The sequence below is a fragment of the Euprymna scolopes genome, chromosome 7 (assembly GCF_053919585.1).
Source record: "Euprymna scolopes isolate OS-2025 chromosome 7, ASM5391958v1, whole genome shotgun sequence".
NCBI classification, from domain to species: Eukaryota; Metazoa; Mollusca; class Cephalopoda; order Sepiida; family Sepiolidae; genus Euprymna; species Euprymna scolopes.
This window is the reverse complement of record NC_136488.1, coordinates 143,235,337-143,261,754: the sequence shown is the minus strand read 5'-3', so window position 1 is coordinate 143,261,754 and position 26,418 is coordinate 143,235,337. Positions and strand designations below refer to the sequence as shown.

At 34.6% G+C, this 26,418-nt stretch overlaps 1 protein-coding gene across 5 annotated transcripts in view; it reads right to left on the bottom strand.

The window, feature by feature from the left end:
* Positions 1-26,418, bottom strand: part of LOC145280015 (tyrosine-protein kinase yes-like) — a 414,499-nt gene that overhangs the window by 19,540 nt on the left and 368,541 nt on the right. For all 5 annotated transcript variants that reach the window (XM_080131652.1, XM_080131655.1, XM_080131654.1 and 2 more), the window contains 3 exons: positions 23,907-24,003; positions 4,524-4,628; positions 2,462-2,553 (listed from right to left, as the gene is read on the bottom strand). In XM_080131652.1, coding sequence (XP_079987778.1) covers positions 2,462-2,553; positions 4,524-4,628; positions 23,907-24,003 — 294 coding nt within the window. The remainder of the gene's footprint in view (positions 1-2,461; positions 2,554-4,523; positions 4,629-23,906; positions 24,004-26,418) is intronic.

The window sequence follows — 26,418 nt, the reverse complement described above, 5'->3', positions numbered from 1 at the left end:
CGATAGTCTCTTCCTCTACAAGTACTATGTCACTTTCTCTCTCTATTTACCAAAAACCAAATGAAACTTTCATGAACAAAGTTTCTTTCCAAGCACATCCCATCTACGGAACGAGATACTGCTTCTCAACTGACTACAGCATGGTCATCTTCAAGTCTAATGTAAACAAATACTTGTTAAGCTGCCTCTTGGATGATTAATTCCTTTTAAATAATCTTCTGCTCACCTCCTATCAAGACGACCAGAAACAATGGGTTTCCACCCATTGTTTCTGGTCCTCTTGATAGGAGGTTATCATCGTCCAACCAACAATCTCTTTAACTTTTATCCTCAAATAGTCCTCAGGCCTTGATAAGTGGTAACCCATTAGTAAAAACAAAATCTTAGTATCATAGGATTATAATTCAAATCAGTTCAACAGCGGCTTTGTGGCTGAAGTATGGTTCGGTTCAGTCCTAGGTGGTTCACCCACCAAGGCTTTATCTTCTCTTTGAGAAGAGGTTAGTTTATTGCTAATCGCCTAGAGAATGCTCAGGCATTTTTTGTAGGCCAGAGTGTGTAGGTGCTAAAAGTCCAACACATATTCCTATGCCAAGACATTCAGTATTGATTTGTTAAATTACTTTTTATAGATAATGTAAATGCAGATTCCATGAACAAAACTTCTTTCCCAAAACTGTCCACCTTTGGAACACTGTTCCATTAGCATGCTTCCTAGCTAAATACAACATGGCAGCCTTCAACTCTAATGTAAACAAGTTCCTGTTAAGCCGTTGTCATAAACAAACAAATTCTACTCAATTTACACCATTAACAATTACTTCACTACCATCTTACAATCATTAACCCTTATCCTCAAGTGGCCTTCAGGCCTTGATAATTGGCGACTCCAAGTTTTAGAAAAGAAAAAGTGATTACATAATCGTCAGCATGGAGATGACTCAACAGGTTATGTAACACTAGAAATCACAATGATTGAAACATTGTGAGTATAAGTTTTCTTTTTTTAATTTAAGTAATATGATTCATCTTATAGATATAGCAAGTTTGAATTTTCTGTAATACTAGCCTGGATGCCCGGCGTTGCCCGGGTGTTTGGAGGTGTGTGCGTGTTGAGCAAAAAAAAAAAAAAAAAAAAAAAAAAGTGGTAGTAGGCAGGCTCGAATCCGTATCATGAAGGAGGAAAAGAACGTGAAAAAAACAAAAAACATGACGTCTTTGCCATTGCGTCTATCGCCAAACTGGAAGTGGCGAAGGTTTAAATTAAGGCTAGTCAATCGAAAATCGGAGATGACTTTCGAAAATATCGGCGAAAAAAGCGACCCCTCCTTGTAGAAAAGTGCCCAGTTAAGGGTGAAGGAATTAATGCTTTTAGCCAATTTTTCAATATTTGTCGTCCAAAGGGTCGTGCTTCAGACGATACCGATCTCGTGAAAATCCGTCATCCCTGTCAAAAGTTTTAGGCAGACATACATACATTCAAACAGACAGGTGAGATTTATATTATAATATAAATCTCACCTGTCTGTTTGAATGTATGTATGTATGATTTATATTATAGATTTATATTATAGATGGTATTTCAATAAAAGGAAAACAAAAGTATGCAAATCAAAATGTGAACGGTTTTACTTCATGGATGCAAATAGGTTTTAATGACATTTCAACATTTTAATGACATTTCAACAACAAGTTTTAATTCAAAGAATCAAGAATTATTTTAATTACATTTTTTTAAATGATCGAATAACCAAACCAAGTTTTGAATTATTTTTGATCTCTATATATAAAAGATACCTTGTCTGTATGCGTGAGTTGGTTCCCTATGGACTCCGAAACAGGCTGATTTGTTTGAGATTGCACACAAATCTACTTTATGTATTTGGGAATGCACTTAGATTTTGGTAAGCCCCTGATAAGTATTGAAAATCGATAATTGAAAAAAATTCAATTAAAGAAGGAATAGTTTGATTTTGATCAAAGTTAATACAGCCTAACATCACAAGTGCATTTGAGAAGTTTCATCACCACACAAGCAGAAAGGCCCAGTGTATAAAATCAACAGTAGGTTCATTTATAAAATAGGGATTTGCTCGACATGAAAGTTTCTGCTTAGAGCACAATTGACCCATAATACTTACTTTTGCATTTTAAACTTTTATTGAAGATATTATATAAAAATAATTTTATAAAATCAACAGTAGGTTCTCTACAGTGCAATATAGACTAGTCACTGTAAGGAGGCATGTGAAGCTTCTTCCCAGTCGACTGTGGTGGGTTCCTGACTAAAGAAAACAATCAATTGATTTGATTGAAAAAAAATGGGCGATTTCACTGGTTTTGATGAAAATAAACGTATTGGAAGAGTGGAACATTTGCTGATCCTCATTCAACCCCAGGCAACATCTGGTCACCCTGCTAGTATCTCATAAACATGACATGTTAAAATCTGAAAACTTACCTCCACTGTAGCGTACTAGAAAAGTACCCGGATCATTTCCAGGGAGTAGAAGTTGTTTATCTGATTCTTTCCGGTCAAGATCTTGCCACCAACTAAAAAAAAAAAATCAATGTCAATAGCAAAAAAAAAAAAAAATCAATGTCAATAACAAAAAAAAAAAAAAATCAATGTCAATAACAAAAAAAAAAAAATCAATGTCAATAACAAAAAAAAAATCAATGTCAATAACAAAAAAAAATCAATGTCAATAACAAAAAAAAATCAATGTCAATAACAAAAAAAAAAATCAATGTCAATAACAAAAAAAAAATCAATGTCAATAACAAAAAAAAAATCAATGTCAATAACAAAAAAAAAAATCAATGTCAATAAGAAAAAAAAAATCAATGTCAATAACAAAAAAAAATCAATGTCAATAGCAAAAAAAAATCAATGTCAATAGCAAAAAAAAATCAATGTCAATAGAAAAAAAATCAATGTCAATAGCAAAAAAAAATCAATGTCAATAACAAAAAAAATCAATGTCAATAACAAAAACATAAATGTCAATAACAAAAAAAGTCAATGTCAATAACAAAAAAGTCAATGACAATAACAAAAAAAGTCAATGACAATAACAAAAAAAGTCAATGTCAATAACAAAAAAGTCAATGTCAATAACAAAAAAAGTCAATGTCAATAACAAAAAAAGTCAATGTCAATAACAAAAAAAGTCAATGTCAATAACAAAAAAAAGTCAATGTCAATAACAAAAAAAAGTCAATGTCAATAATAACAAAACAAAAATAAAATATTAAAGTACTAATTTGTTTAGGAATCATTTATTTATTTACTTTTTTTTAAAACTCTTTCACATTAAGCAGAGCATATTGCCACTTAGATGTAAGGAGCTATTATTTAGGACCATTTATGCACGTTGCATTGTTTTTCTTACAATCCTTTTTTCTTTTTGATGGACTAGTTTCTGAGCATTCTGTTTGAGTGTAACGAATGTTTTCAACCTCGATAAGTTGTCCTCAGGCAAGTGATGAAAAATAATAAAAAATAAAGTAATGAATTGAATGAAAAGAAGATTAAAATCGTTTAAAATACTTGAAATCATTTAAGCATGCCATCCGCTTCATATTCAGCTTGATTAATGGTTGTTTTCTTTATATGGATAAACAAGGCTTCAATAATTGGGAGGCATATATCAGTGTGAAACAGCTAAAATATCATTGTTTTTTTTATTAGTAAGTCTCTAAATTTGGTTTTGGGGGTGTCGTGTGCTGTGAGGTGATGATAAATGGAGCTATTCGGGGAAGATAGGTGACATGTTAGTCGACGAGAGATGCTGGTTCGAGTCATTCCAATGATGCTATTTGAGACCATGTCTATCATGCCTGTGGCGACACTCTGTAAGGAGATGAGCGAGATGTTTGTTCACATTACATTTAAATTTTTGAATGTCAGTACAGTCAGGGAAGCAGAAAACAGAGAGGAAATTCCAAAGTATAGCAGTCCAAGGGAAGGGACTATTAAAATAGAAGACTTTCTGGCATCTAGAGAACTTTACAATAAAGGGGTGGGATTTTGCTGCTAAACGAGTTTGTTGGATGTATGTACATCAAGAGGGTACAAGCATAACGAGTTTATTATAACATATTTCATTAAAATGTTTGTAAAAGACACAGGGATTCAACATTTTGGCTATAGGACAGGGGTTGGAGGTTGGTTGATAGGGTGGTACATATCTGATTGGAGACTTTTTTTTTGGATCCTGTCTTTACTACGTCTGTCTATTTTACCAAAGTAGTATTGAAATTATTGATTAAAAGATAAATTTAATTATCAAAGTATTGTTTGGTCATTAAACTATTAATTGAACTAATTTGTAATTGTTCTAAAACTATAATTGTTAAGGTATAGTATCGTTTTATTGATTACTTTTTCCTTTCTATGATAATACATTTTAGACCTGGCAGTTCTTTCAGTAGACCCAGCAAAAAGACAGCGCTAAAATGTATAAACATAATTAAAAAGTAAAAAAAAAATAAATAAATAGTTATTCAATATTACTTACTCTTGGGCTTGTGGCGAATTATCATCTTTGGTCACATAATTGCTTGGAATGTAACCTTTTTTGTTATTTGTCAAATGAACAGCAACCCACCAATCACAACTTTGACTGAAAATAAATGAAGAAATTATTAAAACAACAACCACAGGCTTCGAAATCATCTTCTATTATACAAAAAACAGTTGTCTGTCTGTCTGTCTGTATGTGTGTGTGTGTGTGTGTGTGTGTGTGTGTTGGTACATCCAGCTAAAAGTAAAAAAAAAAAACAAAAAAAAAACAAAACAAAAAAAAAAACAAAAAAACTACTAAACAAATTAGCTCAATATTAGTATTGTTTTAAATGGTATTGTCCTGGATAAATATATCTAATATTAAAAAAAAAAAATTATTCGCCGAGGGTCATGGTGGGGTGGGAGAGCAGCGATTTTACAGTGTTATTATGTATTAATTTGTAAAGAAAATGCTGACTAATTCCATGAGGAATCTGGTTGTGTGTGTGTGTGTGTGCGTCCAGCTAGAGAGGAATAGGCTGAGTGGAGAAGAAAGAAGTTTCAAGGGAGAGAAAAAAAAAAAGGAAGGAGAGAAAGAGAGAAAGGTAGAGAGATAAAAGTTTTACGAGAAATACGTTACATTTTTTGCCCGGGTAATGCTGGGTAACCCTGCTAGTGTGTTTATGAAAATGTGTGGCTGAAATTGAGATTTAAAGCCTCTTAAAAATTGAATGGTCCTGAACAAAATGGCCAACGCACAACAAGAAGAAGAAAAAACAAAGCAGATGACAAATTCTTTTGTATTGTCACCCAGATTTAGGGTTAGTGATAGGGTTAAAAGAAAAGCCCACTTTTTATGACCTGATACTGATATCTTGCTGTGAATGTCAACTGGGGAAAGATGTTCCATCAAAAATGTGTAGCAATATTGACGCAAATGTTTCTGTACCGTTTGTTCCATTTAGATGCCACCCAGATAGCTTTTTAACAGGAAATCTATTATTTAATTTATCTAGATTACTGCTCCCATCTTGAATGTTATTTTTATATAATATTTCGGCTGATGTAACCTCCAACCTTCTTCAGGCATATCTTGTCAAACTCTGACATCTTCCTGTGAAACTCGGGAATTTGTATGGAATTTCAAACAGGACCCTTTATTTAATCTAAATGGAATGAAAGCATGCTGGCCCCGTGGATTAAATAAAGGGTCCTGTTTGAAATCCCGCACAGATTCCATCGTTCAAAATAACATTCAAGAAGTAGTCTAAATGCTACAAATTATCAATCCTCATCTCAAAAAATTCAAAAACAAGGAATTTGTTATCCCAAATTTAATTTCAACTTAAAAATCATGAAAAAAAATATACAAAAAACAAAACATATCTTTCCATAACTCTACCACTAACCCTATGTCAGTATAAATAAACAAACAGCATTAGCATTTCTCACTGTATTTTGGTTTTATTATTTTTTTTTTCCATATTTTTTAAGCAAAAATCAATTTGTTAGTTTTAACAGGGCTCTACAGACAAATTTATCTTTAGTTGACCTTTGACAACTAAATATTTTCGTTTACCAGCCAAATAGAAAAGTTACTAGCCAAACCCACATGATTTTTAGAATATGACATCTTCGTTTTGTGACAAGTATGTACAAAGATTTTTCTGTGTGTTTTTTTTTGAATAAGTGTAATGTAGAGCCCTGTTTAAGTTATTGAAATTTTTTTTGTTAGGCGGTGTTCATGATCTTTATTTTAAGATCCGTTAAAATGTTATTGTTGATATTTTGTCAGCCCTGCAGATGACTTTCATCATATCATGAAGGAAATGACATTCTATAAAATGAGACGAGATACCCATAGACAGAAGGTAACAAATTGGAAAATTATGATAAAGCAGCTGAATCTAATAACTGAACCTGTGAAAACACCAAGACAAGTATTAATGCAGAGATCAGTAACGACTTTATGACCAATCATAAGACGTAGAGCATCAATAACAAAATGGAATACAAATATATGTATTATTCCTTAATTGGAATTCATTTTTTTGAGATGAGCATTATATATATTAATTTATTTTTATTTCGGACTACTAGTCTCATCTTTATTAGTTGTTGATGAAAAAACAACTAATAAAGATGAGACTAGTAGTCCAAAATAAAAATAAATTAATATGGAATACAAATGTCGAAAGGAATGATTAAGATCAACAGCAATGAGATCAAATACCACCGTGTCCTGCAAAATGGATATATTTGTTTGAAGCGGCTAAGTGGTCTTGATTACAGCATTCGAGTAATACAATTTAGTAAGGTGTTGCCTTAAGAAGCAGTTATTCATAGTTGTAGCTGGTTATTATCCTTAAGCTTCAGGCTTTCAGCATATCTTTCAACATCTCCCTTAGGCTCCTATACTTGTCCATATTTATGGCTTACACCAGCCAATCATATCTTGCGTGGAGGAACCCGGATGTATTGCTGCATGTATATATGATGTCTTCTTGTCACATTGATATTGACGACTTTATTCAATAGGCAAGAGAACTTTCTCACCTGGTTAACTAAGGATACCGTCTTACCTTATTTAATGGATTTCAATAATGTTATATTGTTCATTCAGGGAAAACACTGAGTAACCTAAACGGTTATTATGATCATTGTTGATGTTTGTAAAATAGAATGTTACAAGATATGTATCAAGACGAATTAGATATTTTAAAGATAAAATATTTATGCTAGGAATGTATTGGAGATGTTAATGCTGGAATGTTAGAACAAACAGGAATGTTAGCTAAATAAACAAAAATATATGACAAAGATGAATCAGTTGATTTGATTCTTTGCTTATGTGTATTGATGACGTAATTAGAAGGAAGATAGTTTTTTTTATATACACTTCTACCGCTCCAGAAGATATCTCACTACTGATGCAATTCTCTATCTATATAAAAGCCAAGTACGTCCAAGGATGGAATACTGTTGCCACATCTGGGCAGGAGCTGCTAAAAACAGCCTATCCTGCCTTGACAGAGTACAAAATAGACTTCGTGGCTTAGTGGGGGATGCCCTTTTCTCTACCCTGCAACCTCTCTCCCACAGAAGAGACGTTGCGAGCCTATCCTTGTTTTATTGTTATTTCCATGGCAGGTGCTCGTTTGAACTCCAATCTCTGGTCCCCCCTCGCCAATCTTTCACGAAAAACACCCATCTAGCTGAATCCACTGTGAAAAATTTCCCCCACTCTATATCTGTGCCTAAATCAAAACGCGGATTCCATGAACAAAGCTTCTTTCTTAGAACTGCACGCCTGTGAAACTCTGCTCCATCTGCCTGCTTCCCTCCGGACTACAACTTGGATGTCTTCAAGTCCAATGTTAACAAATTCCTAATGAACCGCCCCCTTAATTAAACACTTCATCAAATCTCCAGACTAACGTAATATGCTTGCAATAACCCTTATCCCTGAGTGGCTTCCGGGCCTTGATAAGTGGTGATCACTGTGTAAAAAAAAAAAAAAAAAACTTAGAGTTTAGTTAGTTGAGAGTCACAGTTGGTGAGATACAGTCGAGCTGAACAGACGAGAGGATCAGCTAGTGGCCCGGGAGCTGTGGCCCCTATATACCAGCAAAGCTGTCTGGCATACAAGATAGTCAAAAATGTAAAATAGGACATCTATAATATAAATCTCACCTGTCTGTTTAAATGTATGTATGTATGTTTATATGTCTGCCTAAAACTTTCGACAGCGGCGACGGATTTTCACAAGATCGGTATTATTTTGAAGCTCGACCCTTCGGACAACAGTTATCAAAAATTTGTCTAAAAACATTAATTCCTTCACCCTCAACTAGGCACTTTTCTACAGGGAGGGATTGCTTTTTTTGCCAGTATTTTCGAAAGTCATCCCTTCTTTTCGATTGACTAGCATTAATTTAAAACTTTGCCACTTCCGGTTTGGCAATGGGTGCAACAGCGTCACGTTTTTTTCCTCCTTCTTGGTATGAGTTCGAGTCTGCCTGCCTACTACCACTTTTTTTTTTTTTTTTTTTTTTGCTCAACACACCTCCAAACACCCGGGAAACGCCAGGCACCCAGGCTAGTTTTGTATAAACAAAAGAACTTATAATAAAGATGACAAATGTCTATCAGGTATGTTTATGTGAAGATGCATGGAAATGAAATCTGGCCAATGAGAATTGAGGATATACGTTGCATAGAGAGAAATCATACGAGAATGATACGATGGATGTGTAACGCAAATCTTACCGACAAGCTTGAATCTGTTGGCTTCAGAAGAGGAATTTTGGTCAGTAGGGACATGAGAGCCATTTCGCCTCTCTACCTCTTTTTTCTCACAGAAGAGATGTTGCGAGTCTGTCTCTGTTCTAGGTGCTCGGCTGAGCTCCCCCCCCCCATAAAACGTTTGTAACAAATACTCACCCAGCGGCAACAACTGTCAACAACTTCACTCACACCCTACCGGTGTCTAGAACTAAACAAAAATTACATGGGCAGAGTTTCTTTCCCATAACTGTCCGTCTGTGGAACGCAATACTGTGTGTCTGCTTCCCGACTAACTATAATATGGTCGTCTTCGAATGTAATGTGAATAAATTCCTATTGAGCCGACTTCTAAAATAATGTATGCTCTTATCCTAGTGGTCTCCGGGCCTTGATAAAGCAATAACAAAAAACTCATCTAACTGAAAACACTATCAATAATCTCCCACCTAGCCAGAGATAGGTATGTTTGGAAATCAATTTAAAAAAAATCATCCAACACATACCAACATGTAAAACAAATATTATGATGATGATGATGCTGATACTCATCCAACCGAAACTCAGAAGAAGTGAATATTTGAGCATTACAGTATTTTAAGCGCTTAATATGCTTTCCTTATTGGATCATTTATGTTCCAATATAGAGACATTGTTGTAGTCATCTCAATGCCTCCATTCAGTCTAGAAAGACAAAGGATACCCCCTGTAAGGTAAGCTGTGCGTGTAATTGTGAGGCAAGGGTTGCGCAATCACCAACCACATCACTCCTGAATCGGCACTGTTTGGGTCCAGTGGCAAGGAGAAGTCGAGGATGACTGGAAACAATGTAGAGATAAGCGGAGAGCACATACAGCACCTGGAAGTTCCAAATAGTCACCCGTTCAGTACTGACCAGGTAATCCATCAAGAACTGGTGTGTCAACGTGATTATGCTATCTATCGTAATCATCTATTTCTCTCTAACAGACCCAACATGTTGTAAGTAGACTTGATTGCAATGGGAAATGATAATATTGACGCAACTTTTTTTTTTGTGGAGGAAAAAAAAAAGGTATTTATTTTGTCTTTTTACATAACCAAAACAGCTACCATTGCCAGTACAGGGTAGCGGTTTTACAAAATCTGACTTCTGGAAGTGGGAGTAGGAGAGAAAGCAGATGCATGCATTCGCCAAACGCCACTGGCCAACTGCTAGCAGTGTTTTCTTTTTCTTCTTGCTCCGCTTATGCTTTGTCTCGATATTCATCCCTATATGTGTATTTGAGTCTGTAACGTCACGTTTACGCCACACCCCCTCAAATGCTAAAGGACGACACTGCCTCACATTTGTCTCTCATGCTAAGTTTCGAAAAGATGTTTACTTAAGCTGCTTCAACTTCTATACACTAATAACATTCGTTTATGTATATACACAGAAAGAGACAGGAATGAGAACAGGGAAAATAAGATGTTCCAAAAGTAATGCCTCCTATTTTTTTTTTATTATTTCGCCCGAATGGATCAGAGGGAAATTGCATTGCTATGATGACTGAACTTATGCATTCATGACCTGAAAGATTCATCTCTCTGTTGCAGATATTGACAGTGTTAGATTCTAAGAAAGCAACCAGTCATGGACATGCTTCAGAAGCAGAGAAGTGTCATTGAATTCCTGGCAAAAGTGCATTGAGAACGGTGGTGACTATATAGAAAAAATAAATTCTGGAGCTCAAATAATCGCTCGTTTTAATGGTACCACTTCAGTCTTTGTAGCTCTTCAACATTTTGTGAGAAAAAATAGGAGGCTTTACTTTCAGAACGACCTTCATAAGAGCACTAATAAAGAATACATTATGAATAAAACTGAAGAGGAAGAAAATGTACCCTTTGATAAATCTTACATTTTTTTTTTTTTATCTCAATACTTATATATAACTAGCAGGGGTGTCCGGCATTACCTGGTCATAAAATACACTTAAACATGATATTTCAATTTACGTAGATTTCATATTTATTATTATAGATTCAATATATAGTCATGACTATTTGCCATCATTTGGTTTGAATGACATCCGCTAAAATCAAAACAAGATAAGCTAAGGCCGAACTTTATTTTTACTCAATATGGTTGGACTGTGGAAAGGTGTGTGAATTTTATTAAAGATATTTCAGATTATATTGTACCCAATGTATAGTCATCATTTAAAAAAAAAAAAAAAATGATTTGAGTGCCATCAGCTAGAATCAAAACCAAAACATAGCTTTAGGATTGAAATTATGTCTACAAGTAAAGACTGAAGTTTATTCGTACTAAATGTGGTTGGACTGTGGAAAGGAGTGTGAATTTTATTAAATACAAATTGGTTTCCATGACAACAATGTTTTTGATAGACAAGATGCAAGCAAGGATGATCAGATGGTCTACAGTGTTTTATAACTATATAGATAACAGCAAAACAGGACAAGATGAAGAAAGAATTGAAATTTGATCTAAGGATGGACAAAGAAACTTTCCTCTTCATACCAATTTTCTAAACACAGAGAACAGAAAATTGTCTTCGATAATGGTCAAAAGTCACTGTACTGGAACTGTAGCAAGACTGGGCACCTTGTAAGAACTTGTACTATGACAACATCCCCTACCTTCTTACACCTCAGAAAAAAGATGGCAACCCACCAGAGACCAACATAGCACCAGAGAACATAAAATCTAAAGAGAACAACTAGTCTGGAAACCTATGATACCATCATTTGAAAAAAAGCATCCAAGGAATCAGCTGACTCCCTCCTTAAAAGTTACTGACCAGCATCCCCTGAAGCTAGTAAAAATTATCTCGTTTGGCAAAGTGATCAAAGAGAGAACTGTGAAAAAAAAAAAAAAAAAAAAAAAAGAAGAAAGTTGGACACACTATTCCTACTCGTTGTTCGTAGAATCCTCAAACTCAACCAAAGTTCATCTACAGTGGATTCTAAATGAATAAAAAAAAAAAAAAAACATGCCATTAAACTCAAATACTTATTGTAAATTCTGCAGAATATGCTAAAAAGCATGAAGAACTTTAAATCCTTATTGACATTTTCTCAGAGTTCAAGAATATTAGCGAAAGGGGGAGGGCGAATGTTTTGTGCTTACGTATTGTGAAAGGTCTTGCTTGACCTTGAGTGTTGCTTGGATGTTAGCTAAGTGTAAAAATTGAGGGGTAGGGAATTTTCGTTTTTCTATCTTTTACAACTTAGGTAGGTGGTGTGTGTTATCACTGGGCTTTCCATTGTTTTGTCTGATAGTACCTTCTTCCATCCTTTCTTAGATGTTATAAGGTGTGATTTGCCAGACTGTGTGAGTGATAGAGTATTGCTTTCTACTACAAGAGCATGCATTCATTTTTCGACTGGTAAATCTGTTTTTTTTTGGGGTTTTTTTTGTTTTTTTCTTTGTTTTTTTTCTTTGTTTTTCTGCCACAGAATTACTTTTAGTTTGCTGTACATAATTTGTATATTCTGTGTGTGTGTGTGTGTGTGTGTGTATATATATGTGTGTGTGTGTGTGTGTGTGTGTGTGTGTGTATATGTGTGTGTGTGTGTGTGTGTGTGTGTGTTTTGTAATGTTTTACCAGGGGTAATTATTAAAGAGTAACAGGTACTTACAAATATAAAAAAGGTTTATGTATACGAAATAGTAGTTACCAGCTTTCTGAATATTGGTAAATCAGCCTACTCAATCTAATACTGTAATTGATTATATAGGATTTAAAAAAAAATCAATGGCATAACTTTGGGATTATGTTCTATATGTGTAATTAAGTCCAGTAACGCTTGGCTTCCAAATTCAAGGCCACTGAAAGAAATACTGATCAAAAAATATTTATTATAAACCTCGCATGCATACAAATTATGTGATACAGCATGGTTATTTTTACGTTTTACATATTCGATACATAAATACTATAGGATCAGTAAAGAATACATTGAGTAAAACTGAAGAGGAAGAAAATATACCCTTTGAGAAATCTTACATTTTTTTAAAAATCTCAACACTTATATATAACTAGCAGGGGTGTCTGGCATTACCTGGTCACAGTTAAAATAAGCCTGACTCTAGTGTTAGCACATACAAGCAAAACCATTAAAAAAAAAATAATAATGCCAAATAAATATAAAAGCCATGGGGCTCAGAAGAAAGACCTCAGTGTCAATATTGGCGATCCAGTGAACGTCCTGTGAATGTTGGGTCTTCCTTTAGGCAAAAGAGGGGAACAGACGAAATACAGGTAAATAAAGATGATCAGCACTAACCAAAGGTTGTGCAGAGGAAGAAATGGACTACAAAGGAAATTAGACTAGTAATAGAGTTCTATTATAAAATCAAGCCTCCCCCCCCGATCTCAAGCTTTTACACAGATAGATCATAATTCTGAAGTTATGCCATCAGTTTTTTGTGTACATTCTGGAATAGTCTATTATTTTTTTATGTTTTATTTTATTGTTTGTTTTATGCGTGAATAAAATTTTTATGTTTCTGAATTTTTGAGATGAGGATTGATTATTCATATTATTTGGATTCTTCGGACTACTGTTCTCATCCTCAGTGTTATTTGCACAATGATGTTATCGATGTAACCTCTGACCAAGTCCCTGTAGTGAATAAAGTACTTAGTAAAATTCAGTTAAAAGTTGACAGTTCAATCTTCAGTACAGGCGACACTCAAAATACAATTGCGAATTACTTAGGATGTCTACCCAACCATGGCTGATGGATTGGTTGGTTGTTTTTATTTTACGGCATATCAACCTTTTTCAGCTTATTTAATGCTGAATCCAGTGATTTTGAAGAAAATTTTTTTAATAGAGTATATTTGTTTTCTGCAAGTCAGTTTCTATTTAACCCATAGTTGGGACCCTAACAGGTACTACTACTCCGGGTCAGAGTGAACCTGGGAGCAATGGCAATTAAAGGGTGGCTCCACACTCCCCAGAGCCCGCAAGCTGGGGCCTCACGATCGGATAAAGTTTAAGGTCATATCCAGGACCATGGCTGATGGAACAAGAGTATGTTATCTCTGTACATTAAATAAAGGGTTCTATTTGAAATTCCATGCAAATTCCGAGTGCAACATAAAGATTTCCGACCTCAACAGAAAAGCAATGGTGGAAACCCTAGAGGAAGACCTCCAGTCTGTAGTGGAACGGGAACAAAAACAGATGGTAACGTTCAATGCTGCAAAGACAAAGCTTATTTCCTTTAATACAAGAACTCTTCTCAACTACCAATAGCTAAAGATACATTACTTGAAAGTACTTCATTCAAATTCCTCGACTTAACATTCATAGGGAACACGAGTTGGAACAGATACATCAAGGGCATAGGTGTGGCTACTGCGAGGAAGGTGGGCTACTGTGCTCACTTATGCCTGCAAGTATCCTATACCCCTACAAGGCCACCCTTCGCCCATGCATGGAGTATTGTTGTAAAATTTGGGCTGGTGCATCTGCTACTAGTCTCTCACTCCTGGACAGGGTTCAAAAGAGAGTTGCCAACCTGATAGGTCCTGAACTGTCATCTAAACTTCAACCTCTGTCCCATCGATGAAATGTTGCATCCTTCTGTCTGTTTCATAAGTATTTTAATGGTGGATGCTCAGATGAACTACACGCCCTTGTGCCCCCCTCCTCGACATAAATACCTGCCGACAAGCAGCAAAGTCCCACCCCTACACAGTAGAGATCCCCAGATGTCAGAAAGTCTTCTACTCTAATAGTTTCTTTCCCAGAACTGCTAGACTTTGGAATTCCCTTTTTGGTTCCTGCTTCCAACTGTACTGACATGCAGAAGTTCAAGTGTAATGTGAACAGACATCTTGCTACTTAACTTCCTACATAGTATCCCTGCAATTATGTCCCTGATAGTAGCCTCCTACCAAGTGGCACTGTGCTTTATTTGAGGTGAAAATGTAAAAAAAAAGTGAAAAAAGAAAAAGATTCTCAAGCGTGACAGGAAGATTCTCCGAGTTCAACAAGACACACCTAAAGAAGGTCAGGGGCTACATTGACCGAAACATTGTGAAATTTACACTCAAGATGAGAACAGTGGTTCAAAGAATACAAACAAAATTTTTATTGGATACCCCCCTCCCACATGTACATATGGGAGTAGTTGGATTATTATGAAGGAGCTGTTTTTATTTTGGTGACTTATTACAACTATAAAGTAAGATAGTGTCTAGTTAAGTTCAGTTAAGAGTAAGATAACTGAAGGGCAATCCTGTCTCAACATGGGCTTCTGCCACATTTTGTATTTGTTATACAAATAAATATTACTTGCCTATTCGAGGATGAGCTGTTATGTTGGGTTTCTGTTATACTGAAGAAAGAAGAAAACTGAGATGTGAATTTGAACGCCAGTAAGACTGGAGAAAAGATTAAAAAAACTTGGACTGGTAGCAGAGCGTCAAGTTCAAAATTAAGACAGACTTTAAGATGCATCCATTCAATTTGCGCGTTTAGCGATGAAAATGTTATTTTAAACTTAAGCACGACTGATTCTTTGAGAGAAACAAAAGAAAAAAAGCCGAAAGGAAGCAACTAAGGAAAAAAAAAATAGTCACAAAATATAATATATCTAACCTCTCCAAACTCTATGTTTATTTGCACAAGAAAAATATGAAGTAGGAAGAAAAGAAATGATTTTCTGGAAAATAATCACAAATACTGAAATGCATAAGTTATATATATATATATATATATATATATATATATATATATAATATAAAGCTGAATGTGTGTGTGTGTGTGTGGTCACGAATAGGCTTCTATATGGTTGACTATTTTAGAAAACTGATCACATATAATGATAGAAGATGTATCGAGATACAAGAATGGGTATGTTTGATTTGGCATAATGATGATTCATTAAAATTGTGGGGGCTGCGTACGCGCCTGATCCACAAAGTATGGAAATAAAAAATTAAAAATTAAAAAAAAAACGTTTACAAGTGTTTTTGATAATAATACTTTGATAAGTATGTTTTAACTTAAATAGGGATGGTATAATAAAATTGTGGTGTCTGCGTTCATGCCTGGCCTCCATAGAATGGAAATAGGCATAAAATTTAATAAAGATTTTTCATATCTATCTGCGTAAGAATACTTTGATAATTATGTTTCAGTTTGAAGAAATATGGTATAATAAAATTATGGGGTGTTCGTTCACACCTGACCTCCATAGAATGGAAATATGCCACAAAGTTTAACAAGTTTTTTTAATATAGATCCAAAGAATATTGTGATAAGTGTTTCAGTGTGAACAGGTATGGTATAATAAATTATGGGGTTTATCTATTTTATTTTTACTTTCATTATATTTTGCTTTGGTTTTGATACCCCCAAATTCGAAGCTATCTCTTTCATAACCTATCATACTTTCATAAATCAGAGTCCATTTTCTGTAGGCTGTTTTTGAACCCAGTCAACGATGGGTACTTTTGCTAGTATATATATATATATATGCAGATAAAGCCCGCTTGAAACTTTATATATATATTGTCAATAAAAAAAAAATTAATATCTGCTGTATTAAAGATCCCATAAATTGGCTGTGAAACTTTTGAAATATAGTTTTTTGTTTTTCCATGAAAGACTAATGATGAAACCCAGGTTGTGCAAATTGTAATTTGATGAATGATTATATGCCAACACCGGGGGATGAAATAATTGTATGCAAAGTGTTACCAATATAAGACGAATGTTCTGAAAATGAATAAATACTTGCATGTATATTCCTTCTAATGTGGTATCTTTAAAGAAAATATATTTATAGCTCTAGTCACGCACTATTGAGCTATCTGAATGAGTACTTTATTTATATGTAATCACCAAGTAGTTAAATTATGTATTCACATTATATAAATACACACACATACACACACATTATGTACTAAATTATCAGCATACAACATCTGAGTCTATGGTCTCCCCTTGCCAAACTTTCACAAGAAACATTCGTCTAGCTGAAAACACTATCAATAATTCCCCCCATTCTTTATCTGTGCCTAAACCTAAACGTAGAGTCCATGAACAAAGCTTCTTTCTTAGAACTGCACGCCTGTGGAATTGTCTTCCGTTTTTCCTGCTTTCTGGCTGACTACAATATGGTTGTCTTCAAGTCTAACGTAAACAAGTTCTTGATGAGCCGTTCCATCTAAGTTAACAAATTTACCGAATTGATGGCTATATTGCCCAATTTCTACTGTACACTCTTTAACCCTTATTCTTGAGTTGCCTCTTGGCCTTGATAATGTGGTGATGCCTGTGTAAAAAAAAAAAGAAAAAAAAATCTCTTGGACAAATGCTTCGAAGACAAATGGAAAACAAATTCGGTAGAGAACCGTGATGCGCTCCTACTCTAATATTAAAACTATCACTAAATGTGTTTTTTTGAATTCTAACACGACTTTGAGCATTGCTTGAACAACTTTCACTGACCACTCATTTACCCCTAGTTTATGCAAAGTTGATCGAACAACCTCTCTCAGCACACTGTCAAAAGCTTTTTCCAGATCTACGAAGAATTAGATCGGCTTTATCAGAAATTGGAAAATGTTTCATCTACAAATATTTATTCATGATGTTTGGTTTGGGCGTTTTGTTTTATGGCATATCAACCCTTTTTGAGTTATTTGATGCTTAATGTGGTCATTTTGGTAAAAAGATTCTGTTTCAATTTTTTTTTTTTTTTATATTTTCAGATATTTATTCAGGATGTTTGGTTTGGGTTATTTGTTTTATGGCAAATTGACCCGTCCACCTATAACATAAATCAGAAAGATATGGATCTCATCCAATTGTAGGATATACTTTGACAGCAATTTTTGATAAGACTGTTAGTAAGGATTTAAAAGAAATTAAAGAAATAAAATGCCGGTTAACTAGTTAATAGGTATTTGCATCGTGAACGAAGGATTTTGGTTTAGTTATTTTGTTCTGTGGCATATCAAACCTTTTTGGGTTATTTAATGCCTAATACGGTCATTTTGGCAAAAATGCTTCAAATTCTTTATATTTTCAACTATTTATACATGGTGTTTGGTTTGGTTGTTTTGTAGAGTAAAATTGTTGTTTTTGGCTTTGCAGAACATGATTGTTTTGCAAAGGGAGCAGTGGGGGGGGAACAATAATAGAAATGTTAAGATTTTGTTCCTTAGAAGCACTGGTTGAATTTGAATTAAATAAGATTCATATTAGATACGTTTGAAGCCAAAACAACGCATTGTTACAAAATAAAATTATTTTGTAACAATGCGTTGTTTTGGCTTCAAACGTATATGATATGTATCTTATTTATCTTAACGTGAATCTCGTGTGACCAAACGCACCGTTCCAAGACTTAAAAAACTACCATAGAAACAACAAACGGCTAATTCTCTGCTCCAACAACAACATGGCAAAAAAAAGAAAAAAAAAAAGAAAGACATACTGAAGATGAAGGTTTCCTTCGAAATATATTTATGAATTTTAACATAAATTTCAAACAAAATAAATGTCTGTTTATTTTGTAACAATGCGTTGTTTTGGCTTCAAACGCACATAATACGTATCTTATTTAATAATAGGAATGCTTGGTGCATTTTAGGTCAGGAAGTCAATATCTTCAGACAGCCTGATCTGGTAGCACCACATTGGAGAAGGAGAAAGTCATTATAATATGCGCAATTTTTAACCACTGAATATCATACTTTGATATTCTAAAAAGTTTCCCGATAGATAATGGAAGAAAGAAATAAGTATTTTTGATGATGGTGGTGATGGCAAAGTAGATAATAATGTGAACTTACTACTCCAATCAGTTGTATAGAACCACTTTCCTTTACGGATGTTGGCAACCTTCATGTGAATTTACTCTTATTAGTACAAAACACTGAATATGAGAAAAACAATTGCACATTAGTGGAGTAATGATGTCGTTGAACGATACAAAGCTCTCCTTGGAGAAATGATAGTGAAGACACTAAATAAAGGCAAATACCCTTCCGATATTGTATTGGAATGATATATTAGTGCTAAGAATGTATGGTATAGTGCATATGGTATAGTTTGAGAGCAATTGATCTTTGGCAGAAATCAAAATTTGGACTTCTATGTTCATTAATTAACCTCCTTTCTGGAGAGAGAGAGTCTTTGGAAGTGAGGTTTGCTGCTGAAAAGCTGGATGCACTGCAGAAAGCTTAAAATAAATAAAATAAATTTTAAAAAAGCCCAAATTGAAAGTGAACAATTAAAAAAAATGGTAAAGCTTAAAAGCATCAAATCAGAGATGATATAGCACAAAGCTATTAGAATTTCGATATTGTTTACTACGAGATAAACGAGTCTACAAAATTGGATGAGATTTGATTCCATCATTAGTTGGTCATTTAAGCAAGTCTACTTCCTTCTCCACTGAATAAAGGGTTCATAATATGAAAAAAAAACAAAAAAAAAACAAGGTAAAGCTGCAAGGTATCAGATCAGACATATTACACAAAAGCTATAAAAAATATTCACATTGTTTACTATAAGATGACTGAACTGAAAAAAATGGATGATATCATTTGGTCTGTCAATTTAGTCTACAGGGAAGCAGTCTCGTGGTAATGCGTTCCATAGATGAGAAAAAAAAAACACTTGGAAATAATCTCTGTTCATGAAAATTCCGTTTAATGTTAAGTACATGGCACACCAGTTCTCGTTAGATCATCAAAGTTAAGCAATGTTGAGCCTGGTTAGTACTAGCTGGGTGACCACTTGAGAATACCAGGCACTGTATATAGGAGGACATCGTTTTTGCTGGATAATTAGACATGATCAAACGGACAAGAAAACTATTCTTAACATAGGAAAAGAAGGGAGGAGCTTTCATGTAATCTAAGAGGAAGATAATCATTAATCAGAAGGGACCATCTCTTGCTTGTTATCGTTGTCTCGTCTGCGGAACCCAAACCGGAAGAAGAAGAAAAGAGCAGACAGTCTTGACTAGAATGGAACTGATTGTTAACCAATTCTGTCACCTGTTACACCACAAAGAAAAAATTCTAAACAGTCTTCTGGCGGTTGAAGGTTCAAGCCCTACTACAAACAATAATAGGTAAGAATTATATAAAATTAACATTTATACTCGATCAAAATTGCTGGAACGAGAAAAATCGATCTTCTTGTATTAAATAATGGGTAAAATTTAAAATTCTGCATAAATTCCAAAGTCCAAGTATTTGGTTCCTGAGTTCGGAAAGATGCATCAGAAGAAGATCAGAGGGTTATAGTACAACTGCAACGAGAACTGAGTTCTACACACGAACGAACACACAAACACAAACAGATGACCTTAAGGCAAACACGATTATCGCTCTTTAACTCTGGTAATATATTTCTTGGCCACAAGGGGGCGATACAACCACCTTCACTTCTGGTTTGTATCATTCATTCTCTTTTCGCTTGACCTTACAACAAATGCAGATGTGACAAAAACACTTCCCGATTTTGGCAAACAGCTAAACAGACGTTCGACCTCTCACCAAAGAATCACGCAAGTAACGTTACTCGTTAATCATCTTTCGCTATGAAATGTTACAATCTTTAATTTGTAATTCGATGTAAATAAATTTACTTTAGTTGTAATTATATATCGGCATATTTCATGTCTTCATTTCATGCGACTTTATTCTTTAATCTCCTACTTAGCAATAGAGGATGGGATCGCCAGCTACACATGAAAAGGTGACACCGTCCTCCACAAGAATGGCAAACCCTGACATTCATCAACCGACTTCTACTTAGTCATGGCTGACTGAACAAGTGTATGCCACCCCTTTTTTTTTAATTTATTTTTTTTTTTTATTCAATTTTCACCCCAAACAAGGCACAGTGCCACTTTGAAGCAGGGGGCTACTATTAGGGACTTCTGTGGATCAAATAAAAGATTTCATTTGCAATTCTGTACAAATTCCCAAGTTCAGCAGAAAGATTCCTGAAGAAGGTCAGAGGTTTCATCAGCCGAAATGTCATGGAAATAACAATCAAGACGAGAACAGTAGTCCGAATCTATCTTCCTATAAATTTAGTTTTTTCTTGTACGTATTGATATTCATAATAAAAACCCTTTTTTTCTATTGATATTTGAATCTCAACTGAAACAAAATGTGACACAAGGTCGTTTTTAATGTGGATGATAATCAGCTCCCCAGAAGAAGGGCAAAAAAGGGGCACTCTGCCAATAGCCAAAAATAATAATTGTTTCAGTATAGAAGGGTCTCCCCCCCCTCCATTGACCAAGGACAAATTTACTCAAGTGTAGCATTAGAACAGATACTACACTTTGATCCCAGCCTGAACACCAATTCTATTTAAGTATTTATTTACTTCCCCACTGAAGCAAAATGTGACACAAGGTCGTTTTTAATGTGGGTGAAAACTAGTTTCCCTAAAACAAGGGCAAAAAGGGAGCACTCTGGCAGTATCCAAAAATAGTAATTGTCTCAGTATGAAGGGGTTTCCCTACATTGACCAAGGACCAATTAATTTAAGTGTAGCATCAGAACAGATACTACACTTTGATCTATTAAATCTTTTATTCAGGCCAAAAATACAATGTAAATCCAACATAACATTTAGGCACAAGGCCAACTCAAACACAAACCTCTTTTTATATATATTTATGGATGGATAAATGTATTTGTTTAAAAAATTTTGCCTACCAAACTCCTGTTAGTTTTTGGTCTACAAACATGAAACTTAATATATAGGGTATTCGAACCCATGCAAAACTTTATATTTGGGATTTAGCCGGGGATAATCAGTGCAAAAGTGTGAAAATTAGAAAAATGGAATTTTCCAGGTGATGGTCGAACAATGGCATTACGAATATGCAAGTGTAATGTAATAGTTAATGGTTCATATTTTAATTTTAGCCTTGCAGCAAGCATCTCTTCATAGCTCAGGCATTAACATCAAAGGAAAAAGTAAATCGTAAGTTAAATGTTTTGGTTTCAATTCTTGGTGGTGGTGCACAAGTCATTTTTTTTTTTTTTTTTTTTAACTTTTTAAATCATTGCTATGTATTGGGTCTAATATAATAATAAATATGAAATCTGCATTAATGAAGATATCATATTTAAGCGTATTTTACGACCGAGCACTGTCGGGCGGTCTGCTAGTAATCCGCTAATACAAACTACTAATCCACATCTGGAGTTTATATAGTAGTTATTGGGATTAGTTGTTAATGGTAAGTATTAAAAATAAAAAAAAATGATAAATAAAATTTTATTTAATTTGTATAAAACTGTCAAAATACTTAGAAAAAAATTGGATATGAAAGTTAGTTCTGTAACTATAGTAAGGACAACATTTAGAATTGCAGCATAAAATAAAGTAGGTTTTTTGTTTTTTATATTTAAATAACTAAAGCTGTCATACTCTTAACATATTTATATATGGTATAATCATGCCAACACATCAGTTCTTGTTAGATCATCGAAGTTAAGCAGCATTGAATCTAGTCAGTACCAGATGAGTGACCATTTTGGGAATACCAGGCGCTGTATGTAGGAGGATGTCAACATCTCCTTGCCAGAACTTCAAAAACTTAACTTTATGAGGGCATACAAGCGACTGGAGACCGCTTGTGATTTTGATATTCCCACGAAACTTCCTTCTTTGAAGTAAGCTGGTTCAACCCACTTAGAGTGAATGCTGCTTCACTTCGGATTCGGAACATTATCTACATTGAAAATTATTTGAAGTCTAAGTGATAGTCTTCTGAATGTTGAAGGTTTAAGCCCTACTACAAACGATAATAGCTAAGAATTATATAAAAATAACACTTTTAACTGGTCACAACTGATGGAATAAGAACAATCTACCTCCATGTATTAAATAATGGGTAAAATTTAAAATTCTGTATAAATTCCAAAGTTCAAGTATTTGGTCCTCAAATTCAAAAAATTGCACAAGTTCTAGCAATTCACAAAGCTTTATTGTAAAATTACGTTTTTAAGTTTGGAAAAAAGCAAACAACTGTCAGCTATGCCGCTGGTAAGGGTTTATAATCTAATATATATATATATATATATATATATATATATATATATATATATATATAAGTGAGAATGTATATGTATGTGTGTGTGGGGGTGGGAGAGGACACTTCTAAACCTATATACTCTATGGATTTTTGATCTATAGACTTGAAATTTGGTAGATAGCATCTTCGGATATGTAGAAAACTAATCAGTTTTCACCGGGGGGGGGGGGCTGCTAAGAAGTTAAAATTGAAAAATGTGGGCCTCATTGGATTTTTATCTCTTTACAAACTGTTTCATGAATGTGTATGCATGAGTCGTTCACATGGCAGATTACTTATGTTAAGATTAAGTAGGTTTGAAAACACTTTTTAAAGACTGTGTCAAGCTGGCGTAATGGTTATCGCACTTGACTCACTGTCTTTAGGTTTTGGTTTCGATCTCAGCTCGTTTTTTTTTTGTTTAGAAAAAACATAATACTTGCATGCACACATTTTAGTTTCTTTCAGTTTTTTTTTTTTTTTTTACTTCATTTTTTAAAAATGAATTTAACGTTACGTTTAATACCTATGGTATTTCTGTTTATAATAAATAAAAATTCTGTATTAATTAAAATTAATATTTATGCATATTTTATGACTGGGAAATGCCGGGGGTTGCCTGCTAGTTAGCGATAAATGATGGAGGGTGAGAAAAGGCAAGAAAGGCAAAGAGAGTAACGTGAGGGAGATGACAAAAAAATCCAGCAGATTTCAGGCGGAGAAAAAAGGAGGAGGTAAGGCTCGAGAGTTTTTTTGGCTTTTTCTTTTTTTTTTTTTTTTTTTTTTTTGCAGAAATCAGCTTTTTTTTCTGCTAGAAAGGAGAAGAGAAAAAAAAAAAAAAAAAGGATTTTTTTCAATTTATAGTGAACTCACATCCCTGATGCGCGGAGACGTGCCATGTCGGCAGCTCGGGTCGATTAGATCTTCTTCGCTGTAGATTATTCAGAAATTATACACGCGTTTATTTGGTAGTCAGTCAAGAAACATACACTACGTTTTCAATATTTCCAGTCGAACTAATAGAACGTGGCAAGGACTTACCCGGTTTCTTCAACCTCAAGTCGGTCACCTTTTTGGAAAGACAAGTCCTCTTCAGTAATTGCATCGAAATCATACAAAGCACGAACAATAAGAGCATCTGGAAAAAAAAAAAAAAAAAAGACATTAAAATAAATATATCAGACATTGCAAAAGTGTTTTATTAATAAACTAGCAAGGCTACCTGGTGTTGCTCGGAGCAAATGTAACATATTTCTATTAAAAAAAATATATCTCTCTACATCTCTCTATTCGTCTTTCTATCTTTCCCTTCCCAACCTCATCTTTCTCTCTGTAGAAGTGTAAGCCATTTTGACTTTTAGAACAGTTTCAGATGGTTTGCTGTTACACACAAGTCCTGGGGGGATGACTTCTTTGTAGTAGACAGTTCCACAGAACAAAATATTCTTACCGTGTCGAAACCCGGGAAAAGAACATGTGAAATTGCTCCAGAAAAGGTTTAATATTTATGAAGCAATTCTGGTTTCTGATTGGTTGGTAGCAGAACGTGAATTTATTTGATTTGTCAGTTCTTAGCAGCATCGTTTATAAATAGAATCGTCCGACTGTGTGGGATCATACCCCATTACAACTCTGTTGTGATGGGATGTCTCCTAGCGGCTTCGGCTGCCGGGAGATAGGGTAGTACACGTCAAGGATTCGTCACTTGACACTCAGCCCAACAGGTGAGGGGCCGGGAACCGGCCCAGCACCTGTTGGACTGAGGTACGCCGCCTGGGTAATACCTAGGAGGTCCACCCTCCCAGGCCTTGCCACCGGGCTTTCCGATGGGGCAAGTTTATTGCTTGCTGCCTGAGGCGCCCCGACCGGGGAATGCCGACGGGGTTACTCAGGCAATTTTTAAAATTGCAGGAGTACCCCTACTTTAGGGGAGCCTGCGGGGTTCCCACTTTCCATGCCTTGTGCCAAATAATGCTGAGGTGGGCAGCATTTAAATAACTACCCCATTATCGAACCAAAATATTGCAACACTCTTTTTTTTTTTTTTTTTCTTCTTTCATTGGAATCCTTTGCGATAAGTAATCTTTAATCTTAGCCACTCATACATTTATGTAGTCACTAACTTGTTTACACTGCGTTCAATATAAACATAGACAATGTACAAATATAAACTAATCTTTCCTCCTCTATCTTTCATATATATAAAGCACTTTAAGGATAAACAAGTGGAACACTGTCTAGTTGCAGTCAATGTTTATATAAATTACATTGAAATATCATTTACTAATGGTATGCAGCTACCAGCTAGATAGCTATAGGTTCGATCTCTAGCTTGGGATATATGCTAGTCTAGCAGCAATAAAAAGCTGTGATACACTGAAACAATCTGTGGATGACACACACATATATATATATATATATATATATATATGTATTAGAGGAGATCAGAAAAACATTGGTACTGTTGGTTTCAAATCCAATACAAAAGGGAACCAATATTTAGTCGTCTCTGGTGGACCCTCTTCAGCCTCTGTATATATAAGAGAGTCCGATATAAGTGACAAAATATTGGTCCTCTTTGTTCCGATTTGAAACCGATGTTGCTTTATTTTCAACTTCTGTAACATTTATATATATAAAAAAAATATTATGCTCTTACTTTTTAAATGTTCTTAATAGTCAAGCACTCTGCCGGGGTTCTCTCCCATAATTTTTTTTTTTTATAATAAAGTCGTATTTTTGTTCGTTTGTTTGTTTGTTCACATTTAATTTATACAAAAGGTACACCGTTTCATGAATAGATTTTAATACTGAAAACGGACATTTATATACTTTAATTCCTGCATGATTTCTATACATACTATTTATTCAAAACTAGCGGGGGTACCCGGCGTTGCCCGAGTGTTTGTTTCCGGGACGGGGGGGGGGAGTTTTAAAAAATGTTATGGTAGGTAAGTAGGAAGGATCAAACCCGGAGTCATGGGTAAAAGTAGGAAAATAAAGTGTGAAAAAAAAACAAAAAAAACATCTGCAACGTTAACAGTTCGGCCACCAAGAAAAGTCCATTCCAGTTGTTTAGGAAAAAAAAAACAAAAAAAAAAAACGACTATGGTAGGTCGGCGCGAACGTGAATATATAATGTGAATTGTCCAGCACGCTAACCACTACGCCACAGAGCACTGCAGCTTAGTTTAGTGATTTTAAATAACTTCACATGAAAGAACTACGAAGCCAAACCGGTGTTCTCTTCTCAACTGTTCCTTGTGAACGATCCCCAAACGGTGTTAAGTGGTGGCAGGGGGAGGAGGAATTTATTAGAGAGAAAATATTTTACCACTTCCATTGATCTTAACCGATTTTGGCCGTAACTTCTCAGCAGAAAAAGTATAGAAATCTAAGATTATCGAGGAATTTGAGAAATAATAAGCCTATAACACACCTCAGATATTGTTCTGCCGTTTGTGCATATTATATTTGCATGAAATATCTTGATTTTTAATCCTATTAAGGTCAAAATCCGATGGGAAAAAATGAGTTCATTTTATTTATATAG